Source organism: Atractosteus spatula, chromosome 3 (genome assembly GCF_055471065.1).
Source record: "Atractosteus spatula isolate fAtrSpa1 chromosome 3, fAtrSpa1.hap1, whole genome shotgun sequence".
Classification (NCBI taxonomy): Eukaryota; Metazoa; Chordata; class Actinopteri; order Semionotiformes; family Lepisosteidae; genus Atractosteus; species Atractosteus spatula.
The window spans coordinates 21,583,675-21,610,269 of record NC_142708.1 but is presented as its reverse complement, the minus strand read 5'-3'; the positions used below and the strand labels follow the sequence as shown (position 1 = coordinate 21,610,269).

The 26,595-nt window shown below is 37.1% G+C and overlaps 2 protein-coding genes across 4 annotated transcripts; one reads left to right on the top strand and one right to left on the bottom strand.

Moving 5' to 3' along the window:
* Positions 1-6,417: 6,417 nt before the first annotated feature.
* Positions 6,418-15,272, bottom strand: LOC148837559 (uncharacterized). The gene is made up of 7 exons (XM_088911914.1): positions 15,168-15,272; positions 14,054-14,210; positions 13,558-13,770; positions 12,534-12,673; positions 11,895-12,161; positions 10,293-10,408; positions 6,418-8,410 (listed from the first exon to the last, which is right to left on the bottom strand). The coding sequence occupies exons 1-7, from the start codon at positions 15,203-15,205 to the stop codon at positions 8,055-8,057; spliced, it is 1,287 nt and encodes a 428-aa protein (XP_088768040.1). The 5' UTR covers positions 15,206-15,272; the 3' UTR covers positions 6,418-8,054.
* Positions 15,273-15,382: 110 nt separating this feature from the next.
* On the top strand, positions 15,383-25,820 carry tmed7 (transmembrane p24 trafficking protein 7). Of its 3 annotated transcripts, none has more exons than XM_088910033.1 (4): positions 15,383-15,465; positions 15,759-15,976; positions 22,380-22,625; positions 23,564-25,820. In XM_088910033.1, exons 2-4 carry the CDS (start codon positions 15,815-15,817, stop codon positions 23,798-23,800), a joined length of 645 nt encoding a protein of 214 aa, XP_088766159.1. In that variant the 5' UTR covers positions 15,383-15,465; positions 15,759-15,814; the 3' UTR covers positions 23,801-25,820. The 3 variants fall into 3 exon arrangements, with proteins under 3 accessions (XP_088766159.1, XP_088766158.1, XP_088766157.1); XM_088910032.1 differs by having other exon boundaries at positions 15,414-15,488; XM_088910031.1 differs by having other exon boundaries at positions 15,414-15,501.
* Positions 25,821-26,595: the final 775 nt, after the last annotated feature.

Here is a 26,595-nt window from a genome sequence, read left to right as displayed (position 1 = left end):
TTTTCAAAATGTAAATGATTTTATTTTCAAATTGATTCACTCTGTGACAGTTCATGCTTCACAAATAAAATTAAAAGGGAAGTTTAGGTCAGTTTGTGCAAAACAGCAGGAAGGCGTATGCTTTAAACTGTAAGGTATTTGACTTTAGCTGAATTCTTTGCTTAAACAATAAACTTCATAGGATGTGCTGGGAAATGCATGCTAAATATTGTATTTCCTTTGCTTTTGTTCTTGCAAGGTGTCCTTTTTATGGTCTTTGGAATTTCTTTCTTGTGTAACCATGTACAATTAAAATCTATTTCATTGCCAAATTCAATTCAAAACAAACTTTTTAGTTCTGTGTTTTAATTCCTTTTTTTGTAAGTTTTGAAAGAGTATTTTAACTAAGCACTCACTGAGATGTGAGTGTTTTATCTCCTGCAATTCACTGTTATTTTGTTTACTCAAATCAATGTGCAAACAACTCCTTCACTAAATTCATTAGGTCTCTTATCATGTGGAACATGTTCTATCTATGTGATGACTCGTTTTATAATATTCATTCTCTATATCACCTGCCTATGCTGACACATACAATATACTAAAGATAACATCTTGCAGTCATTAATAAGACGTGCCTGGGAACCATCTCCATTCCAAATAAAGTATTATATAAGCAGGAGTCACAAGAAAGCAGATTCTACATATTCTGGATGAATTACCTCCATACAATAGATATGTGCTTTTAGTACATACAGATATTGATTATACTACTGTACATTGTGTTATCTTCAAGTATGAATATCTCATATTTCCTCATGACAAACTGCATTACTAAAATCACCACCAACCCGTCAGAGACATATGATATAGAAAAAAGAAGACTCAAAAGAATTCTAACATAAAAATTCTCATAATTGAATATTTCTATATTCTGATACTGTCATTACACAAATGGTTTATTAGCCAAGAGCTCCCCCTACTTCCAATTGATTGCTATTGTTGACCTATGTGATTGGCAGGTTGTTAAATCTTTGTGTGAAACCAGACTGAGGTGAAGCTTACCTGCTTATCACATTTGAACTTACATTGGCTTTCAGTCAGAAGTTGATAGACACACCTATCATTAACTCTGCAGGTTAAAAGCACCACTCTATTTGTTTACATCTGGGATTAACAACTTTATTTTGCTATAGACAGACTCAGTGGGGAATTCGGAGGCTTATGTTTTTAAAATAGGATTAAGAATAGATAAAAAAAGGAATATAAAATGTGGATGAGAAAGATGTCATTAGAGCATAAGTTAACAAATGATAGCATTTTTGACTGCAAGTAGCTAATTGATCCAGGGATCTCATCCAGACATTCTTCAGAGATGTCAGGGCACTGGCTTCAACAACACGGCTAGGCAGTTTAATCCATATCAACACAGAAATAACTAAAGCAGAAGATTGTCTCACAATGAAAGGAAATATTTATGTTGTACTTGCAGAAATATATTTAATCTTCATCTATCCATTTTCTAAACCACACACAGACATAAACACGCACACACTCACACATAGCCATTTTATTTTTACAGAAGCCAATTAACTTACCAGAATGTCGTTGGACAGTGGGAGGAGACTGGAGCACCCAGTGGAAACCTACACAAACACGGGGAGAACATACAGACTCCATGCAGAGGGCACCCAAAAGATTGAACGCAAGGTCCTAGCACTGCGAGGCAACAATGCTAACCATTGCACTACTGTGCCACCTCTTGATCTTCATTACAGCACTATATAGTGTATTTGTAACAAAAGTTCACTGAGATACTATTGTACAAGCACTACAGAGACTTGTCACAGAGTTTGTGACAACAGGTGCAGCTGGGTCTTTTTCAGCATGTGAATGTACACTGTGAGGTATTAAGAAGGCACACACTGGGAGGCCCAGTGTAACGCACTCAAGGTAAGGAAAGAAAGCACAATTAAGCATTTGAGCAGGCTGGCTGGGAGTCTGTGTAGGTAAAGGTAATGAGTATTATTCAGACGTTGATAAACACTGAATATTTATCTTTTGGCATTAATATTAACTTCTTATTTCCAATGAAGAAGTTAAATTGGGTGAGAGATTCTTCATTGATAATCTGGTAGTATGATCGAAAGAAAATGAATGTTGCATAACTCCAGTGTCCTGTATATCCTGCTGTAAACCTCTGTTCTATGAGATTCCTGTGCAGATCTGCCAACAATGAGCTGCAATTGAGTTAAAGTCAAGGAATTTTGTTTAAATTCAATTACGAAAATATTTTATCCTGTTCTGTAATCTTTCATTCACACATTCAAACAGTATTGCAAATCATTTAGTATTTATTTTTTTCATATGTCCAATCTTGGAAAAATACAAGTAGTAGCTCACAGAACAGCATATTTGTAACTGTAGTACATTACTGCTTCGAATTCATGAAACATTTTCTTTACTGGATGAAGAGGTTTCTAAATTGACTGCTTTAAAAAGAAACTGAAATATCATGCACAGTTTCATCATATATTGAAATGGTTACTCATCCTTAATTACCACAACTTAGTGAATACTGTGAAGTAACTGAAGAAGCTGAATATGTTAAATGAATATTCCTATCTCCTGGTCCCTATAACATCACATGGAGGCTGTAACAAAATCGAACAAAAACAAATCTACAACAAGATTCTGCTTTTTATAAGTGCAAATGAAATGTACCAGTTTCATTAAACACTTCAATAAAGTGTTTGGCTGTGGTAAACACGAGGCGTGGGTGACAGAAATTGCTTGCATGATACAGTATGTTAATGAATTACAGCATATATTGGTTGATGTATAGCCTCTTAGCTCTAATTTTGTGAATATGACAACATCAGAAAGCTTTGTTATCAAATGTAAAGGCTGAGGTTCACTCATATTACTAACATTAAAACATTAACATTATTAAAATTCTCAAACCCACAGAATGAAACAAAATGCATGCAAACTACTTTTTTGTGAAACACATTTTAAATGTAAATGACTGACAAACAGTTCAATAGTGTAATTGTTCCACTTACACTGCAATGCTTAAGCATCACTCGGAAAAAAATATATATTGCCATTCAAACACATTGTTTATGAGCCTTTGTTTATGAAATTTGTACAATTTTAGTGACTGCAATAAAAATAAGATGCTGCTCTGAAGTACAGAAAAAAATAACAAAATCAACCCCTCAAAAGAATGCCCTACTCTGACAAGCTAGAAGAACAACATCTTTTTTTGTCTCTTTTTAGTAGAAAATACTATAAAGAAACACAATTCAATTACTCAAATTCCCCAACACCATCGACAAAGATAACTCAACTGATTTTCTTCAACATCAAGCAAGGGGACACAGATGGAAACTAGAAGGTCTTGTACAACTGAGAAGAGGAGGAGTGTTGTGAGAGTCTGGAATAAGCTATCCAGCCACACTTCCACAGCCTCTACCATCATCTCTTTCAAGCTGCTAGGGCCCTCTGATCACTGAGCTACTGTAATTGAATCTAGATGGTCTCCACTCATTTACAAAGTGTACGTTCTTATGTAGTTAGAATTTAGCTCATGGGTTTGCACCAATTCAATCACATTAATATCAGTGGCTTTAAAGTTTTTGTGTGTAACATTGAAATCAGAACTGTATCTAACAGGTCAATGACTTCATCTATAACAATTTTGTATAGCCTTTGTCTTTACAGCATTTTAGGTTATCATTAACATTTATTTCGAAAGCTATTAAATCTATACATAAGAGTAAGTAGATATTAACTCCTTGCTGAAAAGTAAAAATAAAGAAGAAAAAAACGATTTCAGCTGTGGATTGCTTTGTGGACCCTTTTGTTTGTCTTCCTTCTTTTTGTTTTTCAGCATTGAGCTCACTCACTGATGCAGCTCCAAATTTAAACCTGTATTAAGAACGGTTGGCTGTACATTTTAAACCTAATTTATTTCTTCCGGGGGTTGGGACTGAGTCAACAGTTTATCCAAAGATATAAGAAGAATCAGAAAAAACCACCTCATCAAATATGTATGACGTTCAACAGGCTAAAGGGTAAAATGCAAGTACAGGAACTAGTTGGCATTTTATCCAATGTTACACAAAATCTGTGCCAACATCCTTCAAATTTTCAGTGTATGTAATCAGTTCCTATTAGAGATCATTTTTTTTTTCCCCAAATGAAAACTGGTTTCATGAGCAAATTCATAGTTTATGTATAAATATTTCCACATAATGATTCCTATAGAACCTTCTTTCGTGGCATCATCATAATAATTAATTACCACCCGGTTTCATTCAGATAATAAGTTTAAAAATGTATATTCTCAATTACTATTCAGCTAAACCATCAACTGATTAATATTCACAAAATTCAACATAATTTAACTGACAGGAAGATATTTTTCTAGGGATTATTTAATGAATCAATGCTTCTCTCAAGCATTAACCTTTCCAAAAACACACAAATAGTAAAAAAATAAAGAAAATGTGTTTTAACATCCTTAACACAATCTATTCCAATTATTTTTTTTGTAAAGTACATAAAGAAACACAGAACATAAGACTCATCACAAAGCAAACCCGTGTTGTTTTGATATTGTTTACTGCTAAGAAGATCATATATAAGGGAATAAAGGCAAATAGCCTTCACAGAGTTGTTATGTTCTGACCAATTCAAAGGAAATTGTTTTATATATAGCATAGTGCTTTAAAACAGTAAATAACAGCATAATGAAGCAAATCTTTGAATATTTCTGTTTATATAACTAAATATACATGCAAACTACACCTGTTTTTAACAGCATCACCAGCATATCTCTTGAACAGTTCTATACAAATCCAGAATATTCTTCTTCCCCTCCTTAACTCCTTACATTTCAATCTTTATATCACTACTCCAGTTCATAGCTAATTTCAACTCCTGTCACGATATGGTGCTATAAATTCATACAGGATCTGAGATAACTGCTAAGCCCTTGAGAAAAAGAGCATAGTACATTATACTTAATAGACTGGTATTATATTTTATCTGCTTCTCAATCCTTTAAATTTAAAGGGGCAGCCTCTCCTAATTTCAGTGTCTGAGAATGTTTTTCACATATAATTGGTTGTTGCGCTAAAAAAATGAAAACTGAAATTGAGGCATAAAGGTTTCAGCCTTTGTGTTACTAGCAAAAAAAACTAAAAGCTGTAAAAAGGTTTTTTGCTGTTTGAGTGCACAGCCCACAACCATTTTCTACAGTAAACTGAATATATCTGAGCGCCACCTTGTGGGTACAGTAGTAATAAATTTAAGAAATAAACCTGAACTGCCACTGTCCTACTGTGCAGGGGCAAATGTTACAGTAAACAGAAATTAAGAATAATATCTAAACTCAGTTATGAAATTTAAACCAGCAATCTATTACACCTCGGGCATCATTATCTATACTATATAGATGCTGTTTTATCTGTTTTTCAGTATTTACAATAATTTAAGGAAGTTCTAAGTTAGTGAAGTTATTGCCAGTGCTTGTGGATAGCCTAAAACCCTTTACTGCAATCTATGAGAAACTCGTTGGAAAGTCAAATTAACTTTGTGTGATTGGTTGGTTGTTTCAGAATTCACAGAGAGCAAAACATCAGACCTCTGATGGAATTTGCTTACAAAACACAGCTTATTGATTTGTGTAACTTAAGCAGTAGTAAGAGAAAGCTGAAGCAAGCTAAAGTGGTTAGACAAGACAAAATCCATCAATAATGAATCAGTACATCAAAGAAAGGTAGTCAGCTGGATGCTTATCAGTTATTGAACGATCACATTGCAGTGCTATTTGAAAACAACTTGGGATATTGCTGATATTAGCATACCTGCCAATTAATGTGCTGCAGTACCTAAAACAACTTCTCTGATTAATTCATACTGTTCAAACTCAAGGAGACAGAACTAATGTTACAGATTTAACATCATTATACACGACGTGAGCTCTCCTCCCTCAAAACCGTCAAAGAAATGTCTAGTCTAAAAAGCACCATATATATGTTCTCAGATTACCTTGAGTTTATATGTTTGGTTAGTGTAATAGCATTATTGAAAAAATGTGTAAAAATATAAAATTGAGGAACAATGTGGGGGACCCAAGTCCCGATCAATCTTAATCTACCCGAGTACCAAAGGCCAGAATAGAGATTGGCCTTTTCACACACAATTATTACATCTAGCCTTCACGTAAATGGATAAAAGTGTGTATGAGTGGCAAACCCATTTGAATTTGAGATGTTTACCTTAACATCTAGTTGACACTCTATAATAAGAATTTATTCTGTAGAAAGAGAAACCAGTGAAATATGATCTTTTAAATGTGTCTAAAATAAGAATTTAATTGGGACAGAAGTACATATTTTGCATAAATAAAACAGACTGCCTAAATCTCATTTATATAAATACCTTCTCATTTTTAATTTCATGCTTACTAAAATAATCTGGTTGCCAACATTTTGTCAAAAAATTTACTGTAGCGTTATTTTTGTTCGTTTATACATCCACCGGCAAGAGGATGAATCTTCCTGCATAGCTTGTTAAAATGTAATAAGAAGCATAATTGAGGTGAAAAATATTTTTATGCCTCGTTTCCACATTTTGCTTCAATTACAGCATGTAAATGTGTTCTGCAATTTCTGTCTTGTGTCTCTATTTTTGTCTGTTTTTGATTTAAGATAATAACGTTTTAATTAGACTGATGTTTGTTCATTGGGACGACCAATTCCTCACGTCAAGCTTTTTCCACATTATCACCAAATTAGGTGAGTTTCCAATCTTGCTAAAATACTATTCTATGCCCAATTAGTGGATATAATTTGTCAGCTTATTATGACTTCATCCTTCATTTACATTCATAATAATTGAAATGTGAAAAATTAAATGCCAAAATAATGCCAACAAATACAAACTAGATTAAATTTGGAAAGACAATAACTCACCTTAATTCAAGTTAGTTAAAACAAGATTACGTACAGAGATTACGATGCTGAAAGGAACCACAAGTCTTAAAAGCAGAGTGTACAATAAGCAAAACAAAAGCCGTGAAACGTAAGATAGGACACTGCAGCAATACAGGGAAGAGTTAAAGGACTAAAGGAGCAGAACGAACAAGTGGCCTTCAGGAGCACAGTGCAGTAGGGACTCTGCTCCAGTACAGAGGTGTAAGGGAAGGAGAACTGAGTGGGTACAAGAGGCAAAAGCATCGAGAGAAGAAACAACTCTCTGCGATTAGATTCTAAAAATACAGTGTAATCTGTTGATGCAATAAAATCGAGAGATGGAACAAGTGAAGTTAAGAGGACTGGCAAATGAAAAAAACAAAAAGGTAATTAATCAATAGAGCATCAGAAGGCATTTGCAATTACAAGAACATAACATTAAACCTTTTTACAGGCAATAAAATAAATGACATCTTGTACAGTAAAAAGTCATTGTTGTGCTTGCATGGCATGTGATGGGACTCGAAAGAAAGGAATTAAAAAAACATGAATGTAACGCGTTCCAAGAAAAGAGAGATCAACAACAGGGGGTCACAGAGGATGGAAAGGTTTACAGGAGTAACATTGATGCACACAGATTCAGGCATGAATCTGTGGAGAGACCCCGGGGGCGCTTTTGCCCAGAAAAAAGTACCACACTGTGTATGCTGGTGCACTAGGTAGGCTGATTCCCGTGAGCCAGTACTATATGAAATTAAAATAAATGTGCAATGTGCAAAGAATAATAAGCTGTACAGTGGTAATTGTGCTGTAATCAGAGTGAGCATCATTCTCAATATGAATAGATTATGAGTAAATTCTATTTTTAAGGATTTAAAAAAGAATCAATGTATTTCTGCCCGGCATGTGTTTTACATGTGACATTGTAGGCAACCTCCTACAGACTTTTCTAGTCAAAATAACGTTTATTAAAAAAATCTGATCTTTCCCCTGAAGCAGAGTCAGAAAGTCTCTGTGGACCAGGAGCAGGTGTGTTTTCTATGCGTTCAGTGAACGCATACTAAACACAGTTTCCACTGTTTTCTGCTTTCACTGCTGCAAATAATAGATATGATCTGAGGGAAATTTTGTAGGGCTTCCAGCATGAGGATGTCTTCTGCTTCCAAGTTTTTTCTTCCTATGAGCTTGCTGAGCAGCTCCTGTACAGCCTCTGTGCTTAGCTGTGCGCTGATTTCCGGCAGCTCTTCGCGCAGCTGAACTGATGCTGGTGTATCGACCAAACATGCGCATGGCTGACAGAACCTTCAGTCTATCATTTCTAATTCTGTCAAAGTTCGTCACCATTGCTCGTGCGGGTTCTCCAAAACTTTCTGGCGAATCATTAATCATTGCCATTAGTTCGTCACACATGTCTTGGAATTTTTGTTTAATTGTAGAGAACTCATCTGTGTAGAAAAGACAAAAGTTAAAAAATTTTAAGTTTTAGAAATTATAAAACTAAGAAAAATACATATGCATATTGCAAATGTAACATTTTCTACTCAGATTCTAAAAGTTATACAATAAATTGAATTCTCTTTATGGAACAATATATATACAGTGGTGTGAAAAAGTGTTTGCCCCCTTCCTGAATTCTTATTTTTTTGCATGTTTGTCACACTGAAATGTTTCAGATCATCAAACAAATTGAAATATTAGACAAAGATAACACAAGTAAACACAAAATGCAGTTTTTAAATGAAGGTTTTTATTATTAAGGGAAAAAAATCCAAACCTACATGCCCCTATGTGAAAAAGTGATTGCCCCTCCTGTTAAAACTTAAATCAACTGTGGTTTATCACATCTTTGGAAAGCTGAGTTCAATTTCTCTAGCCACACCCAGGCCTGATTACTGCCACACCTGTTCTCAATCAAGAAATCACTTAAATAGGACCTGCCTGACAAAGTGAAGTAGACCAAAAGATCCTCAAAAGCTAGACATCATGCTGCGATCCAAACAAATGAGAAACAGAGTCATTGAGATTTATCAGTCTGGAAAAGGTTATAAAGCCATTTCTAAAGCTTTGGGACTCCAGCGAACCACAGTGAGAGCCATTATCCACAAATGGCGAAAACATGGAACAGTGGTGAACCTTCCCAGGAGTGGCCGGCTGACCAAAATTACCCCAAGAGCGCAGCGACGACTCATCCAAGAGGTCAGAAAAAACCCCACAACAACATCCAAAGAACTGCAGGCTTCACTTGCCTCAGTTAAGGTCAGTGTTCATGACTCCACCATAAGAAAGAGACTGGGCAAAAATGGCCTGCATGGCAGAGTTCCAAGACGAAAACCACTGCTGAGCAAAAAGAACATAAAGGCTTGTCTCAGTTTTGCCAGAAAACATCTTGATGATCCCCAAGACTTTTGGGAAAATACTCTGTGGACTGACGAGACAAAAGTTGACCTTTTTGAAGGTGTGTGTCCCATTACATCTGGCACACAGTAACACAGCATTTCAGAAAAGGAACATCATACCAACAGTAAAATATGGTGGTGGTAGTGTGATGGTCTGGGGCTGTTTTGCTGCTTCAGGACCTGGAAGACTTGCTGTGGTAAATGGAACCATGAATTCTGCTGTCTACCAAAAAATCCTGAAGGAGAATGTCCGGCCATCTGTTCGTGACCTCAAGCTGAAGCGCACTTGGGTTCTGCAGCAGGACAATGATCCAAAACACACCAGCAAGTCCACCTCTGAATGGCTTAAGAAAAACAAAATGAAGACTTTGGAGTGGCCTAGTCAAAGTCCTGACCTGAATCCGATTGAGATGTTGTGGCATGACCTAAAAATGCGGTTAAGGCTCGAAAACCCTCCAATGTGGCTGAATTACAACAATTCTGCAAAGATGAGTGGGCCAAAATTCCTCCACAGCGCTGTAAAAGTTATTGCCAGTTATCGCAAACGCTTGATTACAGTTGTTGCTGCTAAGGGTGGCCCAACCAGTTATTAGGTTTAGGGGGCAATCACTTTTTCACACAGGGCCATGTAGGTTTGGATTTTTTTTTTTCCCTTAATAATAAAAACCTTCATTTAAAAACTGCATTTTGTGTTTACTTGTGTTATCTTTGTCTAATATTTCAATTTGTTTGATGATCTGAAACATTTCAGTGTGACAAACATGCAAAAAAATAAGAAATCAAGAAGGGGGCAAACACTTTTTCACACCACTGTATTATGAACATAAGTCATTTCTATTTTTCTATTTTTTATTTTTAACATTTTTCAGGCACACAAGTAGAACTGGAACATTTATTAACTACATTTATTAATGACTCTTTGCAGACATACCCTTGTCAAACTGGAGTTTGGAATGGTCATCAGACACATTTGGTAAATTACTGGATGTCTTCAGTGCCTCAGAGATACAAACTTTGGTTCCTTCTGAAAATCCAAGTTGACCTTCACTGAATTTAGACAAAATAAACACAAAATATTATTTATAGACATAGAAATTAATGTGCTATTTACTCAAAATACAGTTTACTCTTATTTCTGGTAAGATCACGAACACAATGTTTTTAAGAACTATAAAACAGTGTAAATATATAGAATAAGAAGAGAGCAGATCAACTAGAAACTGAGAAGGAAAAAAGGCTTCTTATTAAGGAATAAGCCAACAAAATAACTCATACAGTAGAAGAACAAGGTCTTTATTAAATAGCACTGGTATAGAAAAGACAGAAATGTTTAGAGTACTAGAAGCACTCAAGAAATAAATCTCAATGACTCAACTGTATCCTACCAATTGCACTTAGACGAACAAGAGATGTTATTATGAAGCCATTAAAGGAACTTTTTCAACAGCTGCTCAAGACAGGGCAGTTCAGAAATCCAGGAACTGAGACTCTAGGTTTACAAATCTCATTTAGAATTTAAAAGCTAAGAACAAATTTACAAATGGAAAACTGAAATCAATTGGCCAGAGAGTAAGAAGTTGAGTAGAGAATACTCAACACGCATTTAGAAAAGGTATGTCTTGTTTAACTACCTTTTAAGAATATTTTATTGGTTAGTAAATAGAAAATACCACAGAATGGGTGAATGTTCAAATTGAGGTGATAAAATTTTGGGAGTACCACAGGGATCTATGCTAGGACCACTACTCTTCCTAAATTTATGTTAATATATCAAGTTTTGGGATAATTAGTAAACTACTCATGTTTATAGTTTACACCAAAACGGGATTAGGAAACACTATATAAACAGCAATGAAATCCAGAAAGATTTAAATAAAATTCAAGATTTGTCTATCACTGGGCAACTATAACTACAATTACAAAACAGGAAATGCTGATCTTCAAGAGGTCACTTGAACAGGTCGTCAAGAGGTCAAAGAGGCTACTTATGAGACTTAGGGGTTTATAATTATATTTTGTTTTCACTTTCTAACCAGATACATTCCTGGATTCAAAGGAATGTCCTTAAACTGACAGGATAAAATAATTGAACCCTTTTAGTCTTAGGCAAGACGAATATGAGCAGACCTGATCATACTATTCACAAGTGGGACACAAGTGTAAACTACATGAAGAAGACATGTTTTTACTTAAAAGATTGTGAAAGTATAGAACAGGATATCCAGCCATCTTGTTGAAACCAATACCCTGGTGATTATTTTAAGAATAATTTGGATGAGATCCTCTAATCGAGTACCTACTACCAAAATTGGCCTCCTCTTGTTTGTAATTTATTTTCTTCTATTAAAGCCATTTGTTTTTAATTTTCCAATGGCCTGAACTTTTAATTCCTTAACTTTAACTTTTCACTTTCATTTCATGTTAGCCGAAGGTTTTCAGTTTGTTCTAATTAATGCCTTTTCATTATTTCTCAACGCAAACAAAAACATTTTCCCATTTGGCAATTACATCTAATAAATCATAGTTCACTTACCTATCACAGTACTGGAGTTCAGGGCAGATGTCTCCATCAGAAGAAATGTAAATACAATTTTCGGAGGTCTCTATTTGCAGGTCATATTTCAGCACATCAGGTGCTGAAGACGTCAAGTGACCAGTCTCACAGAGCTGACTTAAGTGCCTCATGGCATCTTCACCAAAGTCCCGATGTCGTGGAGCATCACTGGCACATATGACATGGTTGTGTAAATTAGCCAGGCGAATAAGTGTTGGATAAAGAGGTACATGAGGATCTGTACTCCTGCAAATAATGAAGGGAGAGACAGAAAAAAACTGAGTGAAGCTGCAATGCATTTTCTCAAAGCCTTTTTGACTGAAGTTCATCATTATATATACATTATATCAGAGTAAAAATCTAAAAACATAAGAATGACTGGAATAAATTAATTGGACAATATCTACCCTGTATGATAACGGCTATCTAAGATGATCCAAGGATCTCATCCAATGTTTCTTGAAAGAAGCCAGAGTATTGGCTTCAACAACACAGCTGGGCAGACTGTTCCATTCTCCAGCAACACTCGACATACAGAAGTGCCTCCTGTTCTTGGTTTGAAAAGCAAGCCAAAACCACAAATGTCTATTTAAAATGATGTATTATTAGCCTACTCACCCACTCTGTCTTCCCTGGCTGATGGCAGTGCGAACCACTGTTATGTACAGTTTTGCAGGACAGTTAGTGTTTTTTGACCTTCTCTTATTATTTGCATTTGAAGACCGTGGCTTAGTATTATGGTGGCACCTATAGTCGGCCTGCACAAAAATTAAACAGTGATTCAAAAAGTAACCGTTCATCAGGTGAGATAGCTCTGTCAAAATGCATTCTCGATAAAAGCTGTAGTTTGGAAACATTACGACATGGCATGATGATGGCTTTGTCAGAATAATCTTACAGCTGTAAACAAATTATGTTCTTAGGCCATATAAAAGGCTGCACATGCAACTTTTGCCTCGGTCAGATTAACAGGCTGAGATCTGCATGAAGGACTCGTGTTCCTCCATGAGACTTCAGAGGACCGGAGGATGAGAAGAGCGAAGCCGGCAGGAGACGGCGCACGAGCAGGAGAGACAGCTGGCAGGTGGAGGTTGACAAAGAAGCCCCATAAAAAAGGCTGACTGGACTGGGAAGCTGGGTGCAGTGAGGCGACTGGGAACCTGGAGACTAAAGGAGGACAGGAGAGCCTGCTGTGGAGCTGCTGACAGGCCACTTATTTCAGTGCTGACAGCCAGGAGTATCTGGAAGCCGAAAAGCAGCAACCTGGAGAATCTGGAGTCTTACAAAGGAGGATTCTGAAGCAGGCAGGGACCTGCACTACTCCTGGTATCTCAATGTCAGAGCACCGAATTAGTGTTTAGAGCTTAAAGGCAGTGACTGGTGGGACAACTGGACAATTGAGTTAATGAAGCTGGGGTGGAACGCAAGCACTCACGTGCTGCAGCTACCTGTGGTAGCTCAGGCAGCAATTTGCTCCCAGCCTGGGTGTGACAACATTATTTCAGAATACCAATACTTCCTGGTAAAACCTGTGTATGTCCTCTGGTTTAGCAACAGAACTGGAGTCTATACTCATATGAAAGACAAGAGCAATTGTTTTAAATATCATCTCGCTTTGGCCATACATATAAATTAAACTTACTTTAAAGAGAACGCGCTGTTTTTTGCGTGGTCTACTTTTGTCGATCCTCCATGTCACATTTGTAGTTTCTCTCAAAACACGGAGCCACTGTTGCACTTCTTCCTCCGTTTTCGTTTGTACACGAATCGTGGCTTCAAAATCCAAGTGATCGTCATGTTTTTTATTAACTGTGTACGAACACACGTGATAATTATAGCCCTTCGGAAGGTATTCCTATATAAAAAGAAAAGTTAGATAAGAATTGACTAACCTATATTTCAATACATGGAATGGTTTAGATCCATTTTACCTTTCACATACACATTTGCACATGTATATTATGTTTTGGATGCCGTATAAATCTAAAAAGATTATACTTACTATGCACAATTTCAGATATATTATTTTGGACTTTTCTAATGTGTATTTATATATGTTTAAAAGTTCTACTACTTAATATTTGTGTCAGTGAATGTTAACATTTTTAGAAATATTAAAATTCTTGAAGAATACAAACCATGAGGTCTGGGAACTGAGTGATATTAGGACAAGGGTTACTGCAGTCCTTAAACTTAATACTGTTCTTCACGCGTCTTTTCAGGTTATCCTGATTCTTATGCAGCCTGGCGTGCTGGTCAGTGTCATCTGGGTTGGCGTTACATGTCTGTTCATCTCTAGCAATGACATAATAATTCATTTGGAAAGTAAATCTTTATGAACATTGAGAACAATTGCCTTAAAAAGACATTGTATTATATATATTTATATAAATATATCTGGTCAACAACATATAGGACAAGGCAGGTTTTTGACGCTGTTTTTAAAAGGAGGATTTGGGAATAATAAATATCTTGAAAGGAAAACGTCTTTATGCTCCAAGAGAAATGTCTCCGGGTGGGAAATCTGGACGCAAGAATAAATCAGAAGCAACTCAAACATCAAATATTAAACCAACAAGAAGATCTCAAGAGGGGAAAAAGAAATGAAGTATTTTGGATTTTTGATTTAACGATTTTAGCTGCATTGTTTCAAGAATGGATGGTTTTGGGGGTTAGAGTTAAAATTGACTTCCACATGCTTCAGATTTATATACCAAAAACTATTTTGACGTGACAGTGCTCTTTCAGCGCGGCCCTGTTACAGTAACAAAACTCTTTGGAGCTTGAAAGGTTGAATATACTTTGTTTCAGGGCTACATTTAAGAAACCTAGATCTAGTCCCCACAATGACCGAACCACACGTGTGACACTAATACATGCAAGTAATTGGTTAATGTATTATTCTAAATTCCATATTTTTAGCGATTGAGTACGTGAACGATTGCCCCCAAGTAATTGGGTAAATTAATCGCTCGCTTAACGTCTTGCAACTTAGGTGCAATTATCTTGTCTTCGCTTGTGCGCCCATTAAGGAGTTCAGGGCGGGGCTTTGAAATACTTAAAAAGAGATTTATGAAGAGGAACAAATCATAGGATATGTTTTGTTAATAGTAATAATCTTATTTTCTTTAAAGATATTTATGGACCGCTACCGACTGTAAGTCAATCCATGTCAACCAGTACATTTCAATTCTAAATTACAAAAGTTAGCCTGTTAACAAAAACACAATTATTTGCATGAGGCATAATTACAGTCTCTCTGTGTGGCTTGCCTCGCTTTCTTCTTCCATAATTCAAACTCTTACTGCAAACAGTAGCATCATCTCCAATAACTGAAAACACTGACACCTTCCTGACTCGCAGCCGGCGCGCTATCTAGCTACAGACAGACCCACAGCTGAAACCACACCAAGCCCACAACAGTCGATGAATAATGACGACAGCAGACCCCTTCAGTCTCCACCCACTGATTTAGAAGCGTTTCCGGGATTGGAGGTCACTTCCGCTACTCCTTTTGCCACGCAGGAGGTGCCGATTTGCTTACATCCGGGTGAGGGGGATTCGTCTTAAGCAGTGAGTTGTAACTGTAAGGATCTGGGATTTTATTTAATATCTGTGATGTTAGATTTTCTTAAAAGCAGTATTTACAACCAATATTCTCGAAGCATCGAAATCGCCCCCTTTTAAACCGGTGTTTGTCCCACTTTTTTATTTTGCAAACCCATTGATATCCGGGTTCGGATTCTACATTGTACATTCATTATTTGAATTTATGTTACGTTTAACAAGTGTATAGCTGACGAACGCTGTTTTACACGGTATTTGTCCAATATTAATGTGCAGGTTTACGAATACCAACTAGAAGGCGTCTGAATCGCTCTGCTGCCCCTGCTGTGAAGATGTACAGTGGTAATGTCGGAGTGCTGGTGCAGGTGCTGTGGGCCCAGTTGCTGTTGGGATGGGTATGCGGCTCAGAGCTCACCTTCGAGCTCCCAGACAATGCTAAACAGTGTTTCTACGAGGACATCACGATCGGCACGAAGTGCACCCTGGAGTTTCAGGTAAATCTGTTTTTATGTATTAAAGCGCGCCTCCTGCAAATAAATTCACTGCAAGATGGACGCGACCTTCTTTTAGAATGAGAGGAGCGTTACCAATACGCACCCACCTTGACAGTCATAGCGTATTGCACGTTTTAAAAAAGCAAAACCTTATCCTGAGGTGGGAGACAAAGTTTTGTGAATGGGTGTCTTAGTGGTAGGAGGCCTCGAATAGGGAGCTGCTGCTTCTCTCCATAATTCCAGGATGCGTTGAAACAGGTCAGGATTTAAAGTTGGTCTTAAATGGAAAGGCATTAAGTACCGGTATCAAGTACAGAATTAGAGCATCTATAATAAAAGGTGGCGAAATAAAACTTGAATGTGGTACTGTCTAATCTTTAGGGAAGACATTCCTAAACTCCCTGCTTACTAAAACTTATTTTACACTTTTGAAATGTTCTTATGTAAAAGTATACTCTTTCCATTCAAATTCAGTACAAAAAATCTGAAAATAAAGAGCTGATCAGTAGTGTGTTAAATGAGACTTAGCAGTATATATTGATCATTAAAAGGATATTAGTCCATTTATATATTGTGTTTGTAACGATAGCAATTACTACATTATGTTTTTAGGTAAAGTGTGTGGATTTTGCATTTCACTAGAAAGATTGCATAACCTCTAATTTACCCCATTGGTAAGAGCTGACTGGGTGCAGGTGATGGAGAAATGTAATCTGTTGCATGTTAAGCTTGTTGAAAATCAAGAAAGAAAGAGAAAGGAACCACTATGCCCAACTAATCAGGACGATAGTGCCATTGGTATGTTGTAGGCTGAAGTAAGTTTCTCACACCAGGGGTTTTTACAGCCAGTCTTCTAACTTGGCAAGATGTTAAGCCTAAAACTACGTCCCTGACAGGCCATGATCTGGGAGACCATGAGTCATGATATCTTGCCAGAAGTGATGGGAAGGGCAGAGGTCTGTTCAGGAGTGTCTAGCCCAGAGCTACTCCTGTGGCAGAGGCTCATGCCTTCTTCCTTTGCATAACACCTTGGAAACTGTAGTCTGATGAGGGGATGTGGCTCAGATATCCAGTGAGCCTAAATTACCTGTATGTTCAAAAATACTGACAGGCATTCAAAAAGTAATCTGAGTATTGAAACCAATAGCATTTGTTGCGATAGAAAGTACATCATGAAGACAAAGGAAGATTCAAAGCAAATTGATTTTCAATAGCCCTGTTAGGGGAAAGCCATGAGAAAATTTCGAAGCCAACAAAAATTACATCATTTAAAGAGCTCATCATTCATTAAGGAACATTCAAATCAAATCCAGGATAAAGCTATTGAAAAGCACCAATCATGGGAAGGATATAAGAATTTACAAGGCATTGAATAACCCCCAAAGCACAGAAAAATCCTTTTTAAAGAAATGGCAAAAACATGGCACAACTGTGAATCACAGGGTATCAAACAGTGAGTATTTGGCTGAAAAGGGAACTAGTGAAGGGATTAGAGTTTTTCATGGTTGTGGTGGGAGAAACTGCGCATAGGACAACAATTGCCTGGGTGCTTCAGAAATCTGGACTTCATGGGAGATTGGGCAAAAGGAAAGCCATTGTTGAAAACCGCATCAAATCTCCACTAGTTTGCCAGAAGGCGTGTGGGAGACTCTGAGACCAATTGGAAAATTCTATAGTCTGACCTTTTGGCCTCAACGCAAAGCACTATGTTTGGCTCAAGCATAACACTGTACATCATCCTGAGAACACCATCTGTACTGTTAAGCATGGTAATGGCAGTATTATCCTATGGGGATGCTTCACTTGTCAGGGCCTGGAGATCTTGTGAAGATAATAGGGAAATAGATACAGCGAAATATATAGAGAAATCCCAGAGCCTGCCGCAGTCTGCAAGAGACCTGGGACGTGGGAGAATATTCATCTCCCGGTGGGACAGTGGCCAAAGCCAAGCTGGAGTGACTGAAAAACAAAAAAAAGTCAATGTTGTGGAGTGGCCCAGTCTAAACTTGGACCTCAGTCCAGTTGAGAATCTGTGGTAGGAGTTGAACATTGTTGTTCGCCAATGGTCCCTATCGAACTCGAGAGAGCTCGTGAAATTTTACAAAGAAGAATGGGCAAACATTGCAGTGTCCAGATGTGCAAAGCTAATAGAGACTTATCCAAGAAGACACGTGGCTGTAATTTCTGCCAAAGGTGCTTCTACCAAACGTTAATACTTATGCACTCAGTTATTTTTCTGTTTCATCTCTGTAATTTATGAGCATCCGTAGAATTTTGTTGTCGTTTGAATCTTATAGAGTGTTTTGTGTTGATCAGTGGCACAAATCCCAATGAAATAAATTATGATTCCATATTGTGACACAAAGTGTGAAAAAAGTCCAATGGGAGTGAATACTTTCGATAGCCACTGTAGAAACTAGTCCCTATGAAATCAGTCACCAAAATTCTCACCATGCATTTGTTGATTTGCATTCAGTTTCACAAATATGTTTAACATTTACAGAAATTATAACTGTGAATGTTAGTTGCGAGTGACATCTTATTCATTGCCACATTTGACACATTCCTGGCACCACCTAACTTTAATGTCCTCTGAAAGGGGGGATACAAATAAAGGGACTTGGGGTTGTATAAACCTGTCGAATGGAGCTGTAGTGCAATTCCATGAAGAGTGGTCTGGGTCTGACTTTGGGCTTTTCCAAAGTCAGGATGCCTAACTTTGGATTTTTAGTTTTTGATATCATAGCCAGTAGACTAACTGAATCCTGTGATTGGAGTGGCTAATTTCACACCTAATGTAATTAAAGTTTTTCTTCTATTCAGTTACCATTTTCTATTTCCTAGTTGTAATAAACTGCTCTAGTAGGTTGTACTGTTTTAATTACTTTACCGATGTGGTCCATTGATATGGGGGACTAAAACAAAGAGGTGAGCTAACAAACCTAAACAGAGTTGTAAAAGTTTATTTTGCTTTGCTCTCCAGTAGTTTAAGCACAAATTTGTATATATATACACAAGTAGTTTTATTGCATTTTACAGCATTACCAACATACTGGTAGACGCAGACATTTTGTTACCTGTATCTGCCATAGTGTTGGAGCTGTTTTTTTTAAATACAAATCCCCCAACCCCCTTGTTGGGCAATGTTCCAAAAGTGATTTAGCCACTCTTTTGTAATTCCTATTCATTTCAAGTCAAACCAGTTGCTGCACCTTATTACGGCTCAGTCAAGGGTGATTTGTCTAGTAGGTTATAGCCTAAGGGAATTAAGAGATTTTTTTTTTTCAGAAAGAAATGACACATGGTTTTGACCTCAACAGGCCCCCAATGCAAAAAATATGAGTATCTTTATTTGTTTAAGTACTGTATATCTGTAGAAAATTATTTGTGGATCTAAACATCAGCTGCTCCATTCTACCGACTTCACTTTTTACTAATGGTTAATGCAGCTTTTATCCTTGATTGAATCCTTAAAATAACTTCCATTAGAATGATTGGGAAGGAAAATTTAGAATCTGAAGAATCTCGTTTGCATGTTATGGATTGATATAATTTAAAATAGGGACTTGAAAAATGATGTGTAATAATGCCTTATGTATAGTGCTTTGATCCTAGTTGAATTCTCAGTATCCTGAGCCCAGAGATCCCACATGGGGTAATGATACCAAAATGGAAAGGTGTTCTCAAGCCTCCTGTAACAGGACCACTTTTAGTTCCTGCAGTTCTGCCAAAATGTGAACCAGGCTCAACGGATAAGGATGTTTTATTCTCAAAGCTCTCGCATGCATCTTCTTCCATTTCAATGTTTAATTATTTCACTTTAATGTTGAAGATGTCATATATAATGTAGACAGAATAAATATTTTTATTATATTCATATTTTTACAGATGAACATGAGTTTATCAGTTGGTTGCCTTATCTGATCTTAAATTGTAAATGAGATGGGGCCATACTGCCCGTGTATCTCATTTGTTTGCTAGGAGCTAAGTGATCCCTGGCCCACACAGTCTGCTCCCTGAAAGAAGAAAGAGTCAGTGTGTCAACAAAATTCCTGGGTTGCTTGTTCTAGACCCCCAAGTGTCTTCCAGTCTTCCTTCGAAATACATGCTACCTGCATGCAAAAGCCTGCATTTGTCTACATTAAACATAATCTTCCACTTGTTTTCACAGTCTCATTTTTTAAATTTAATTTGCTGCTTCTACTGTTCGGTAATGCTTGTAATTTGGTATCATCTGACAATTTGACTAATTTACTAACTACACTACAACATTGATGTAAATTCAAAATAGAGATTCTTTGGGTTCCGGTAGTCCTGGGGTTTCAGAAGACTTTATCAAATAATTTCGGAAAGATAAAAATGTTCTGTGCCATACCGCGTGCTCTGTGTCCATCCATTTATATTGTCTCTTGTTCGAAAAGCGTACTTTTCTAAATGTATCTTTATCGGCTGTTTTCCATATAGGTGATCCTCTAGTTTAGTTCTAATTGCTTCCATAAGTCAAACCCAATGGTCAGTAATTACTTGGCTCAGTTTTCTCTCTCTCTTTGTGGATGCTTTATTATAAATTCTCTAGTCACTGGATACTGATCCTGTCTTGAATGGCTATTGGTGTATAACTAAATGTAATGTATTTCTTCACTCCAATTTGTATTAAATGTATTTTTAATTATAATTCTATGGTAGAAATATTAATAATGCCATTACTGTGGTGACCCAATGAAACCCTCATGCATCAGTCATATATAGGAAACAGCGGTTGGGAAGACATCCCAAATGAAACCACTCTACAGGTGACTGCCAAAATAATGAAAACGGCAACATAAAGGACGCTGGGCTCCCATGAGCTGCCGTGACGGCTTCTCTGTACCTTGGCATAGATTTTACAAATGTCCTGAACTCTGCTGGAGGGATGCGACACTATTCTTTCCCGAGAAATTCCATAATTTGTAGTTATGTTATGGTGAGGTGGAAAATGCTGTCTTAGGAACTGCTCCAGACTCTCCTATAAGTGTTCGATGAGGTTGAGATCTGGTAACTGGGAGGGCCATGGCATATGGCTTACATAATTTTCATGCTCACCGAGCCATTCAGTGACACACGTACCCTGTGGAAGGGGGCATTCTCATCCGGGCAGATTCCACTTCCCTCAGGATGGAAATGCTTCACCATAGGAATAGCGCGATCAATCAGATTGGCTTTGGACTTACTGCCCTCTTAAGGGGTTGTGTGGATTTAAACCATGCCAGGAAAATGTTCCCCACACCATCACAGAGCTGTTAGAACCCTTCAATGTGGAAACAAGCTCTCCGGCCTGTAGGATGCTTTTGGTGTGTATAATAATAATAATAATAATAATAATAATAATAATAGTACTAGTAACATCACTTTATTAACCCTTTACAATTTCTTGCAGTAGGAATTATCTTTTCGCATACCCCAGCTTGTTCTCCATGAGACACACAGACACACAGATAGGGAGAGAAGCTTGGGGTCAGAGCGCAGGGTCAACAATTGTATAGCGCCCCTGCAGCGTTTAGGGTTAAGGGCCTTGCTCAGGAGCCCAGCGGAGTAGGATTCCTCTGCCGGCTGTGGGATTTGAACCGGTATCACACATGTACTCACCCGCTTGTTGAGAACAGGGTGAAAGATGACTCATCTGACCATGTGGTGTTTTCCACTGCTCATTAGACCACTGTCTGTGTTCTTTGTACCATGATACTGACAAAAGTACATTTTTGAGTGTAATAAGGGGTTTATGCCCTGCAACCCAACAATAGTATTCCTCTCTGTGAAGTTCTTGATGGCCCTTACTTGATGAAACATCTTGCTCACGCCTTAGATTGAAATTTGCAGTCCACTGATTCAGAGTTGCTTGTCTTTTTTTGCCTTGCATCTCGTTCGGACATCACGTTCGAGGAACGTGCACTGTTGTCCGTGGTTGCCCGTAGTTGACGATATCTTTCGGATTTTCACGTCAACATCACCTTAGCCACTGTTCCACATGAAACATCAGCAAGTTGAGCAGTCTTTGCCACTGATGCTCCTGTCAAATGTGCCTCAATCACCCCTCTCTCAAAGTCATGGAGATGCCTTTCATTTAGCCATAGTAGCCAAAATAATAGGCAGCTGTGTCTGTCTCGCATTTTAATACATGACACTAAGCATGATGGGGATGTAAATTGCTTAATTAACTCAGGAACCACGCCTGTCTGGAAGCACCTGCTTTCAGTGCACTTTGTTTCCCTCATTCACTCAAGTATTTCCTTTATTTTGAGGGTTACCTGTATGTCAGCCCTGATTCCCATGGCATTCCTTTCTCTGAAACGCATCCTTGTGATAAGTGAGGCTGACATCTGGTGGAGTGCAGATTCGTGCTTCACAGTTTCTTTATTTCTTTTAGGTTGTAACAGGAGGTCATTATGATGTGGATTGTCGTCTTGAAGACCCAGATGGAACAGTTCTTTACAAGGAGATGAAAAAGCAGTATGACAGTTTTACTTTCACAGCAGCAAAGAATGGGACCTACAAGTTCTGTTTCAGCAATGAGTTCTCCACCTTCACGCACAAAACTGTCTACTTTGACTTTCAAGTTGGAGAAGACCCGCCACTTTTCCCCAACGAGAACAGAGTTACGGCACTGACCCAGGTATGCAGCTGATTGCAGAAGTCAGAATTTTGCAGATATCCATTGCAAAACATCAGCTTTTTTTACGTAGTCGACTTTTGTCTAAGGAATGCAAAATAAGCAATTTCATAGGTTGTGCAAAGTCCCTGCTTTATTCTGGATGTACACAAGCAAATTGTTTACAATTATTGTTATGTTGTACTGATATGTCCAGTATAATAGGACTTCTTGTGCTCACAGTGTGACCTGCTGAATGAGAAACCTAGTCAGACCTTACTGCAGACAAATGCACAGTCTCTGAGGAGCCAAGTAGAGCACTAAAGCCATTGTAATTCTGGCATTCACCTGACTTTTATACTTTTAAATATTGTATTGGATGCCACAAAGAGAGCAAGAAATATAACAAAAATATGATATTTACCTTTTAAAGTTATTTTAAAACAGTTCTGTACCCATTTCATGTTTGAATTCTAATTTGCTTCTAGCTTAATTGTTCTTACTGTAGCAGATCAGCTATTACATGAAACTAGGAGCTTCAGAAAATGCACAAGTATTGATTTAATGAAATAGGGATTTCGTTAAATCTATAGTTTCACATTTTTGCAGTTACACATACCCATTGCTCTTGAGAAAGATCCATCCCAAGATGTGCTGTTAATACTTTCCCTTTAAACTCACCTACTTTCCTCACGATTGGAATAGAACCTCATAAATCAGACATATTAGATATTGTGGGCTTCTCTGAGTACTCAAACTTGCTTATGAAATAGAATTTTCACAGGGAAATATGATCAGCCTTTTTTAGTTGTATTTAAGTTTAGGTGTTTAATAAGTGTTTTCCAGTTACATGCTTCATTTTTGAACCCATAGCTAGAACAGTAGATTAATGGTGCATGCTGTACCCAAACAAGTAGTATAACAGTTTGGCCAGATTTGCTATAACATTTGATCTTTTCCAGATGGAGTCTGCATGCGTTTCGATACATGAAGCCCTTAAGTCTGTTATCGACTACCAGACACACTTCCGCCTTAGGGAGGCACAAGGACGCAGCCGTGCAGAGGACCTGAACACCAGAGTTGCTTTCTGGTCTGTTGGAGAGGCTGTTATCTTGCTGGTTGTGAGCATTGGCCAGGTGGTTCTCCTCAGGAGCTTTTTCTCTGACAAGAAAACCACCACAACCCGTGTTGGATCATAACAAAGCACATCACATAGTTACATCTGATACTTTTCACAGACCACATACTGGGGGACTCTCAACGAATAAAAGAAACTGGTGTCTGACCATCAAAGGATTGTCACATTGCTATGGATTTTGATTCACAGAATATATAGAAATAAAGATGTGCACATTATATAATTGCTTTTTTTAAGACCCTATGTATTGTCGTCAAGGTTCTGAATAAAAGAAACAACCTTTTTATGTTAATTGGAAAGAAAACACCTTAATTTATTGTCTGTATATATTTTAGTTTATTTTCACCATTGCTTACCTAAATGTATGAATACCAGATATTTTCTGTTGAATCCCTGATATTAAATTCTTATTTGACCCTGTGTAAAATTTGGTTGTATAATGTTGTTGGAGGCACACTTTTTATCAAGCCTCTCTTGTTTTTCAAAACTGGTAACAGAGTGTGGCTTGGTTTTTAACTGCATTTTGATCAGATCCCTTTTTAATGATTGCTTGGACAACAGCATATGAAAGAAGCAGTTCAGGCATCATTAACCATACCTATCGTTTCAGTTTTGTCTCCATTAAAGACATATTCTTAGTTAAATGGGATCTTTGTAACTTGCGTACAAAAACAGGTCTTTATATGGAAACGTATAGACAAGGCAAAGTTGTGCATAGCCTTTTTTAAAAGTTGCTCCAAGCATTGTTTTGTACTTTACATCATCCTTTGCATGAAATGTATAATTCGTTTGGGATCCACAGTGTGTTAAACTTCTCAGCAAATTCTGTTATCTATTTAAGTTTCATTCTAACTATTTAATCAACAAGAGCATGGTAGGTAATCCCCTTTTAAATGCCTGAAGAACTTTGAAATGGTCTGGTTTTCTTTTACTTTCTGGTATCAGTTGTCATTGGCATTTTTTTGTGTATGGGTTTTTGTTGTGAATCAGAGGAACCTGTGCTGTGAACATGTTCCAGTACTCCAGTAGGTACCAGATAAGGTATTTGGATACACCTTATTCCCCTCAGCACTGATTAGAAAATTGCATTTTTTTGTGTCTTTGTTTAATTTTGAAAGTTTGCATACTTCCCGATACGCTGATGTGTTTAGTAGGAAGATACAAAAAAAACAGTATGACTTTTTTTTTAATTGGTGTGACAGCTAAAGATGCACTTGTGTTGAAACGGAGACCAAAGTAGGATATTCAATAAAATCTGTGAGGAAACCTGTGATTGACCACTCTACTTTATTCATCAGCCGTTTAAACAACTCAATTTAGCAGTTCTGTAAGAAACCTAACAGCTGTTCAGGGTTAATTGTAAAACGTTAACCTTAAGACTGTGGTAATTTGTTATATTAAAATTAGTCAGTTAGCTTACTGACTAATTTTGGTTTGTTGCTCTGCTGTTAAAGCATAGTAATTTGGGAGCTGTACTGCCTGTCATTTTTAACTCATTTAATTTGTTTTATTTTTTGTAAACCATAATGTTATACATAAGGTGCACTTAGTGTAATTTTTTAATCCTAAGTGCAGTTGAAATTATTTGATAAATAGTGTTGAATACAGACAAGATTAAGTTCATAATTACTGGAGTTTTTCTATAATGTTGCATTTTCACCCTCTAGTGAAAGCAATGTTGATTTTCAAAATCAAAGATGTAGTGTGCATGAATCTAATGAACTGTTTTAAATACAAGAAACTGAGCTTTTACTTCTCCAGTTTTGAATGTGGGTTCATATTTTCATAAATTTGAAAACTCTGTGAACAAGGGTCATTTTAAACCTTAATATTGTGTCACTTTTAATTAAAATTTAATTTGAATGCCTAAGCCTTCTCTTCTAAGTGTTGCCCAGGGCTTGCGTATTATACAGAACCCCCCTGTACAGGACTGCAAACACTTTATATGGAACATGGTTTGTACATGTGCCCTCTACTGTACTTAACAGTTAAGCTCTTAAATATGAACTTTTTTTCAGAGTGTTGTAAAAATGTTTGCGTAAAAGAGAGTGCAAACCCTGTGAATAAACATTACTAAAGGAGTCGTTTTGGGTGTTTTATTTTTGCCGTTTTAAGCAAAAATCCTGCTATTCTCAAATCTGAATATACTGTATACAAAAGTAATTTTTTTAAAAAAAGGCACACCTAAAATGTTGTCATTTTTCCTCCACATTTCTTATATGGCTGTGGTTGAAACTAATACTATAATCTTTCAAGATATATGGTAGGATCAAGACCTCTGATCATTTACCTATCAACAATACAAGCTAGATGGGTTGAATGGCCTCTTCTGATTTTAAACGTTTTGTATGTTTTGTCTATTAATATCCTTTTTGTTGTCATTTTCATTCAGACCAGGTATACTGTATGTAGGCCCTCTCCCTTATCTAATGCTGCTTTGATTATGTTTTATTTGTATTATCCAGTGGTGCACATTTCCTAAGGCATGGAACTGCATATTGTTTCCTCTTGTGCACTTGCATGTGTTATAGCCTACGTGATGCAAATTACTCTTAGATTTTCAAAAAGAGCAAAGCCTAGCTGTAGGCAGCAAGGAATGATTCACTGACTCGCTTTAAAAGAAACTAAGAGTACAGTTTACTGCAATAATGATTTCAGGAATAAGAAAACAAACTGAAATTCAAGGCCTTTTGCTGGTGCTTGATCAGTGTGCTGTTACTGCAGTATAGTCTGGAATTCCCTCTCCCTTCTTAGAGTGTGTTCTCATGTCATAATTTTTATGTAGGTTTTTATCAGGGCCTGTAATTTCTGGTACCCAAAAAACAGTTGAATAAATATTGTACATCTGTGAAGAAG